At 31.5% G+C, this 8,804-nt stretch overlaps 1 protein-coding gene across 1 annotated transcript; it reads right to left on the reverse strand.

Moving 5' to 3' along the window:
- Window positions 1-3,364: 3,364 nt before the first annotated feature.
- LOC117923400 lies at window positions 3,365-8,056 on the reverse strand. The gene is made up of 5 exons (XM_034841663.1): window positions 7,677-8,056; window positions 5,907-5,972; window positions 5,643-5,786; window positions 4,658-4,750; window positions 3,365-3,610 (listed from the first exon to the last, which is right to left on the reverse strand). The coding sequence occupies exons 1-5, from the start codon at window positions 8,022-8,024 to the stop codon at window positions 3,497-3,499; spliced, it is 765 nt and encodes a 254-aa protein (XP_034697554.1). The 5' UTR covers window positions 8,025-8,056; the 3' UTR covers window positions 3,365-3,496.
- Between the last annotated feature and the right edge of the window lie 748 nt (window positions 8,057-8,804).

An 8,804-nucleotide genomic window follows, 5' to 3' on the forward strand; every position in this document is an offset into this window, starting at 1 on the left:
ATATTGTTGAGTCAATTATTTTTTTAGATTTATAAAAATGTTAAAATAAGGGTACTTTAATCATTATATTTAAAAATGCTAATAAGTCTCCTCATATCAAATGAAATATATTTTAATAATTTTTGGTTGAAAATGTCAAAAGTTGTCTCATTTTTGAAATATTTTTATTGTGCTACATTTTTCCCTAATTTTTTCATGTAGTGGTACTGTTATGGAGTATAATATGCATATTGAGCCGAAATCCTGCAAACTTAAGCTTTTAGGAAAATTGGTTGTTTAACATGATATAAGAGCTTGGTTTGATAGGAGGTTGTAGGTTTGAGCTACCTCTCTGTAATTTGCATGTTTGTTTTCTCATTTGCTTGCCTTGAAATTATAAGGAGACTTTGACTTATGAGTCATTATTGATGAAGGTTGGTGGCAACAAGCATTCTTAATAAAGGCACCATCATATCTTATAAGATTGAGACAATGTATCTCCTTAGGCGATTCTAATGACATGTGAATATGAAATATGTGGCTGAGATAATCCTTTAAGTGGAATTTGACATATACTCTTTAGGAGGATGTGTAACAAAAGGATTATAAAGGTAATCTTGATGGGTTGATAATACTATCCTGTTAGATCGCATACACTAGTTCATGAAGAGTTTACATGCAATAAATAGTAAGTCACAAAACCGAGCTTTGCGTTATTGTAATTTCATAGGATATTACAATGCAATTAATTATATTTAATGGACTGTTGAGTCAACTTTAGAATTATGAGGGAGCTAGTATTTTCCTATGGGTCTTAGTGGACCTTGCTCGAGCTCTTAGTTCATGGTAGCACTTTTAATTTGAGGGATTTACGTTCATAGTTCATAAGTATGCACAAAGCCATTTTTGTAAAATGCAAGGTTGCATGAAATTTTATACACGGTCTTTCTAGATTGATGGATTGGGCTAAGTAATTAATTGAAGCTTATTAGAGCTAATGAATTAATTAGGACTAAGTGGGTTGGATTGGGTGACCTAAGCCTAGTTTGGGCTCAAGTCACTTAAGCTCATAGGGAATCTTATATAAAAACCCTTAGGGGTTTAGGGTTCAAGCTTTTGGCATTTTTTCCATCATTTTCTAGAGAGAGATTAAGAGAAATCCTAGCCACCCCCAAGAAAGAAAGAGAAGCTCACTCTTTTCTTGTGCCAGGATCCATGGAGAGAGATATCATGGTGGACAACCCTTAGGTAGACGAGTTCTACGAGACTCGTAACATCTTCTTTGACACCATTTTCAAATTGGATTTGATGGGGTCACATCTTCTTTGACACCATTTTCTTATAACCATTGGTTTCCATTGCTTTAGATATAGAAAGCGTTGGGATAGATAGTGTGCACCTTATAGAATGGATTCGATCTAAGAACATCTAGATTGTAGGTATGGATTCACCATCTCTAGATCTAGGTTTTAATATGGTTTTTTTTATAGCCATTGTTTTTCATTGCTTTAAATCTAGAGGGCCTAGGGATAGATAGAATGCACTCTATAAGATCTAAGGCCAAGAAACTCGGGGTTCCTAGTAGTTTTCATCTGTTCCTCTACTTGATGACTTTGAAAAAGATATTCAAGTGTAGGTATTCATTTGAAGAAGAGTTGTAAAGGGTCCATTGGAAGTATAATCTAATTGTACAAGTTGAAGGCTTGGATTGAAACCATAGAGTAGTGGAACCCTCAACATAGTTGGAGCTTGAAAGGAATGGTCATAGACTAGGATTGGATTGAGTCAAATAGAGTTTGCATCTATCTTCTCTTATCTTTATTTCATATATTATTGATATACTAATTATTTTTTGTTTAATCATTTGCATTCATTAATCTTAAAAATTGTAAAAATTGACCACCACTCAATTTACCCCTGCTCTTCGATGATTAACCTATGATTGAATTAGCTAGACTTCACAAATGAAAGAAGTTAAAGCCATTCTAATTAAGGAAAATGTAACTAAATAAATTGGTTGAAAAAGAGATTCTTAAAGGGTAATCTTTTGAGAAGATTAACTTTCAAGGGAGCAAGTTAACCGTAGAAGATGTCTAGTAGAAATATTTTATGCACAAATTGTTTAGATTTTGCGTTTCAGAGATTATTTTGATATCCTATCAAATCCTATGTGATTAGTATTGTAATTGAATCATTTAGAAATGATTTAATAATGATGGTTTTATGTTAAGCACTCAGAATGATTGTTCTAGTTCTCTTTATTGATCATGAAAGTGGGAGAAGTTAAGCTCATTGAACAAAAAGAAGTGGACACTTTTTATTTACAAGTTATAAAAAAAATAAAAAAATTAATAAACTAACTTATAGTTGTAGTCGAAATGCAACCTTAACTAAATGTTCTCAACTCTCTAGGGACCATATGGAAGCGACACAATAAATTGGCCTTGCTATATAGCCTCTTTTGTTGCAAGTACTAACAGATACATGAGTATAAAGAACTTATGGTCGCAAAAAACACGAACTCCACTATTGCATATAGCTTTAATTTATTGGTGGGCATTACACCACCGCCGCTATATATATCCCAAACTTTCTTATCATTCCACCTATAATAAGGGAACGCTACTTCTTGTCATTGTATCCTATGTTTGTGCCAACTATAGCCACGCTTTACTACGACTAGGTTTGATTAGAATAATATGATATACTTGTACTATTTAGGAGCATTATATGTATATGGAACCCAAATCTTGTAAATTTAAACTTGTAGGAAAATTTGTTGTTCAACATGATACCAAAACTTGATTTGACAGGAGGTTGTAGGTTCAAGCCACCTCTCCGCAATTTGCATATTTGTTTCCCCATTTGGTAACTCTCCTAAATTTGCATGTATGTCTATTCGTCCCCTGTTTGTTGGATATGAATCTAAATTCTTTATTTGTCTCTCCATGTGTGGGTATAGGGTCTTCTAAGGAGCATGACATGTATATTGAATTAAAATCTTGCTAGTTTAAGCTTTTAGAAAAATTGGTTATTCAACATGTACTAGTTATTATGTATAGCAGTAGATGCAAGTGGCCACCATAGCCTCCTCTATTTGTAGGAATAGAATAAAAAAATTCATTCTTATAAAAAGCAAATTCAATCTTTCCAGATTTTTATTTTTCTCTTTCATATGCTATTGTGATTTTCAATTTTGGTTTCTATTCATTGCTGTCAAATGCACCTTTCATGTAACAGAAAAAGAGCAAAAATATCATCTAAAAAATAAAAGGATAAAATGATCTAAAAGAAATAGAGAAAGCGCAGTTAAAACTACAATTTTTGAACAAAAATCTTAAAGATATATGCTCAAATGAAAATTTCAGGACAACCCATGAAGGTCTTGGATACTTTGATGAAAATTATTAAACACAAAAAGTTGAAACACCAAAACCCAAATACAAAAGAATATAGTTATCCCATATCTTATTAATTAATAGAAGTAAAGAGCACTAAAACTATATTTTCATTTTCTTCAAATCTCTTGATTCTCGAGGTCAGACATGTTGGGTAGCGTCGATTGATCTTTCTCTTTGTAAAACTCATCGAATTTGTCTCTTGGATTCTTCAACTCGTTCCATATAAATGGCTGTAAAGGTAAAGATATTTATCAGAACTCATCTAATAATTTAGGTATATGCCTGTCACTCACCAAAAGGGAGAAGAGAAATTGCAACCTAGTAGAGAGTTGTACATTTTAAAGTGTGCATTTCTTTCCTTGGAGCCTTGCCATCGATCATATGCCATGCTCAAAATAATTTAAGTATTTTCTACATATTGAATATTTCTCCCTATCCAAAAACCTTGTTTGGCAATTGGGGAGGAGTTGGCGGCAAAATGTAAAATATTTATATATTATTATTATTTTTCTTAAATATATATTATTCTTATTATTTTTCTTAATCTAAGGTTAGTTTGGATAGTTAAATGTATTAGGGAAAAGAAAACCATAAAAAGGAATTGTTTAGTTTATCAAAGAAGTAAGAAATAAAAATAAAAATAAATTAAGAGTGCATTTAATAATGATTTTAGAAAGCGTTTTTAACTTTTCTAATACTTAAAAAATAAATTTTTTTAAGTGTTAAAAAAACTAGAATCACTTTTTAAAATCACTTGACTCTAAATATAGTAAAAACATATTTTAAAAGTTAATATAGCATATTAATAAAAAAAATATATTCGATCTTTCTTTAGTTTACCATGAAAAATATATAAAAAAATAAAATATAATAAAAATTATTTAAGAACCCATATATTTTAAAATTCAATATTTTTTTATATAAAAATGAAAAGTAAGGAAATAATTTCAAAAAATGTGAAAAAAAAAAAATCAATTGGTTTAATTTTTATTTTTTTTCCCTTTCCTTCATTTTTATTTATTTTCTTCCTTTTTTTTTTCCCCTTATTTTCCTTTTATCATAGTTCCCTTCAACTTTTCTTCAATCAAAAGAAGGCTTAAGAGGAATAAGAGTTCCTTTAGTTTGAAGTATTTCAAAGGAGAACCTAGTAAAGATAACAATTTTAGTTCATGGAATAAGGTTACTTAGTATTACCTTTAACATTTTTCTTCCTTGAACTAGAAGTATATATATATATATATATATATTCATTTAGTAAAACGTCACAAACAACAAACCTTCATCTTGGAAGGCAACTGATGCAGGATTTGTCGACAGTTCTCCATATCATAAAGTTGTATCCAATAGTTGGCGGCTTCTTGGTATTTTTCCTGTAAGAAACACAAATTCAGGAAGCAAATTACGAAAATTGAAATGATTAGGGATGGAAATTTAGTAAGCAAATAATTATTGAAAGTATTTAGGCTGTGGGAAACATCTCAAGTTCATACAGGCACCCAAAATGAGAAGAGAAGACTGTGGAGGAACATATACAATATCCCAACTAGGGATAAAAAAAAAAAATTGGGGAGAATGCGATACAAAACTTCAGGATAATTTTGTTACTAATTAAAGTTGGTTTAAAACCCCATGCCTTTTGAAGCCTTATTCCTCTAAAATTAATGGTGGATAGCATAAAGAAAAATGCTTGTTTGCCACTATTTTTCTGCTTCTCCCTTGAAAAGCCAAGTCAATAGTATGCATCAATGATATAGTGAGGAATCAAATTAGAGGAATCAAATTAGTAGTGTGCTTTAAGCCATGTTTGATTCCAAGAAAATACTAAAAAAAGCCTATGATATAGATTGTACGTTTCAAACTTTTGATGTTATTAAGATGGTGATTTTTTTTATTATTTAATTTTTTTATACTTAAATCTAAATAAAACTTTATTTAATTCTAAATACAATTTAATAGTATTAAATATTATGTTATTTATTTTTTATTATGTTATTTTTATTAAGTATTCAGTATTAATAAGCCCAGATTTATGTTGAGATTATATTTTAATTGTTTCAATGAGTTATTTTTGGTATTAAGTAAAAAAAGTATTTTTTTTAGTCAAAATATTTTAAAAATAAATAATAAAAAAAATAAAAATAAAAAACAATCAATCTTAAAATCTGAAAGTAAATTATATTTAATATTAAATTAAAAAAACAAACACCAATTAAGTTGTTAATTCTTATGTGTAGCAAGGGTAAAGAAAGTCTTAATACATACTTGATAGCAGAGAGTTTTTATCATATGTAATCTGAAATAGGAAAGAGACTGTTCATTTGAGACATATGGTTCATATGCCTTCAGTAGTTCCAGAGCTAAATTATACTTCTGAGAAGAGTTGAGCTCGTTTACTGTGTCAATAATCTGCAAACAACAATGTGAAATAAGATGGGGTTTTTCAAGGCTGAATTGGTTGAAGCTTCTGATGATATTAAGTGGTTAATTCTTATGTGTAGCAAGAGTCAGGAAAGTCTTAAGGCATACTTGATTGTGGAGTTTGGCAAAATTAACAGGCTGAAACAGCAGCACCAGTTTTTCCATGTCGAAAAGCTGCAAAACAAAAATATGAAATAAGATGGGGAATGTATCAAGCTCAATAGTTCAGTGGAGGTTGACCTCTATCCTAGCTTCATTTATGCCCGTGAAACTTAGAGATGCTCACGCAAGTGTTCCGTTATACCTAATACTTGGAGATGCTCATTTCAATTGCTAATAAGCCTACAAATTTAAAGATTTGGGCGAATTTTTGTTGATTAGTAAAGATATGGAAGAATAGGGCTAGATATTAATTTGGATCTGGAATTCCATGAATGTGATGAATTAATTGAAATGGAGGGAATCATAGAATTTGTCACCAGACGTCAAGAGTGGTAGAGTGAGTTTGATATAGGGGATTAAGGGGATGAATAATATAGTGAATCCCTGCTAACAATTGTCTGACAAGCAACTGGTCATGTGCTAAGAGTCCTAGCAAGAAGAGATCTTTCAGGGCTTCAATTCCAATCTCATATGTTAATTTCTTGTAAAGTTAGTTTAGGGGTTTAAATGATTTTAGTAGGTGCAAAGGACAAAACAGATCATCTTTTGAACGGTAGAGGCTGGGTTAGTTGACTGAAGTTAATTTAGTCAAATCTCTGTACATCTTATGATGCATGGAGAACTCTTCACCATCCTTCTCGTAATTCTAAAATAATTCTAAAAACTACCAGCATCCTTCTCTTTAGGGCTTGAATTCCAATGCGAAGTTTCAGTACTGACTCGCGTAAGAGTTAGCATATGACCAAAATTCAAACGAGTAAAATCATGTTCTGATTTTCCAGATAGAAGATATTACCACCACACTAACAATTTAAAATTGAGGGTGAAATTAATTTGGCTAATCATCAAGCTGATAACCCTTGGATGAGTACTTCTTGGACTTCAGCATGACCCTGAGGTAACACTCTTAAGCTTGAGGATACTCACAAGCGGAGCTTACTCTTTCACTACTGCAAGCACATATTCACATCACTACTAGATTTCGATTATCTTTTTTATAACTATATAAGTTTCAATCGGCATAGCAATATATTTAGAAGTACTCAATCATAAAACCTGAGTTTCATTACTGCTAGGTCAAATTTTTTTCTATTGTTTTCCTACTATGATCGCTAAGAATCCGTTTGTAAGTGATTTTAGGAAACATTTTTATCTTTTCTAACATTTGAAAATTTTCGTCTTTCAAGTATTAGAAAGACTAAAAATGTTTTCTAGAATCACCATCAAACACATTTCAAACTTACCCGCAGAAGATGCAAAATTCAAATTGTTCATGAGCCTAATAAAGCATGTAAGAAGGTACTTGCTAGAGGTTTCCAGTACTTCTCATTGCTTTAGTAGAACGAGTAGTCAAATATAGTTTTTGTTGGAACTATAGAAAGTAGTGAACAAGGAAAAAGAAAGGAATTGAAGGCAAGGAACCTACACTCAGACATTCTACCCTTGGTTAAAATATGCTGCGTGTAAAATGTGAAAGCAAAAATGTTTTGTCAATGCAAGTGATTAAATTCCATCCAAATTTGACCACGTCATGATGGGTTCAAACTTGAATGGATTTCCCTGAATCACCTTCCAATTCCTTTCCATTATGAATTCCTATAGGTTCCAAGCAAGAGAATAAAAAAATATCTAAGCAGTTTCTTTCAATTCCCTCCGAATCCCACCGTACTAAAACATTAATTTTTGGCAAAAGTTGCACTATGTAGGGAATAAAACCTGTTTAGCATTTTCCGATTGAAGGCTCCCACCATCCGACCCTGCTTTGGCTTTGTGGTTTGACCTGTTGCCCCAACCGACGTTCCTGAGAAAACGAGAGGCCCAAGGCACATTTGCTGCTCCTCTGTGATCTCTGTTATGAATAGGAGGCAGTGAACCATCTACCATGCAAGATATAGGACCAATAATGTGGTCAAGTGGGCGGCCCCCAGAACTCTGAGGGAGTGAAAGAGAAGAATGGCTTAGCCTTAAATGGGGTTTCGTAGCTCTTGCAGCATGGAAGCCAGAAGGCATCCGAACGGAAGGACTGGGGAGGGTGGAAAAATGGAGGCCAATCACGGATTCCATGGCGTGGCTGTGCTTGGTACAGATATAGGACACGCTATGGATGGGAGTTAGGAACACCTGTATTCAATGGTCTTATATAATAATTTAAGTGGTCCTGCTGTACAGAATGAATCCTTTCTTTTAAGAGGAAGAAGCAAAGCACAAAATTATTGACTTTAAAAACTATTTTCCTCGGCAGTAAGCAAGGCATCTCTGTCATGTGCAACATATTTAGGTTGTCTGGGCTTCCCAGCTTCCAGGGTTCCTTGTAAGTGGCCAACATATACACTTTGAAAGATTCTGATATAGATAATGAAGGATAAAAATATAAGTTTTTATGAATATATAAAAAAATATTGATAAATATTTTGATAAAAAATATTGGTGATCCAAAGTTAATCATAACTTAAAAAAATGATGGAAAAAATAATAATATAAACAGTAAAGTTGTTTTAAAGAAATTGATATTTTTACGATGAATTTATCTCATTTGATGATAATTTATTAAATTTAAAGACACATTAATATTAAAATGAGAATGTATTTAATATTTTTTATTTAAAAATATTAAAAGTTTTATTTATAAATTTATTTTTATATTGTATTTAATTTACTATATGAAATACATAATAATATAATTAAAATTAACTTATTATTTATATAAATAGATTACATGTGTGTTTTTCATCAAAGCACATTTGGTTCCTCCCTTGGTAAGGACGCATACACGTGTCTCACGTCCTAGAACCAAGATTCAAACCTTCGTCGTGGAGTTTTTCACTTTTCACTTTTCACTTTTTT

The sequence above is a fragment of the Vitis riparia genome, chromosome 10 (genome assembly GCF_004353265.1).
Source record: "Vitis riparia cultivar Riparia Gloire de Montpellier isolate 1030 chromosome 10, EGFV_Vit.rip_1.0, whole genome shotgun sequence".
NCBI lineage: Eukaryota > Viridiplantae > Streptophyta > Magnoliopsida > Vitales > Vitaceae > Vitis > Vitis riparia.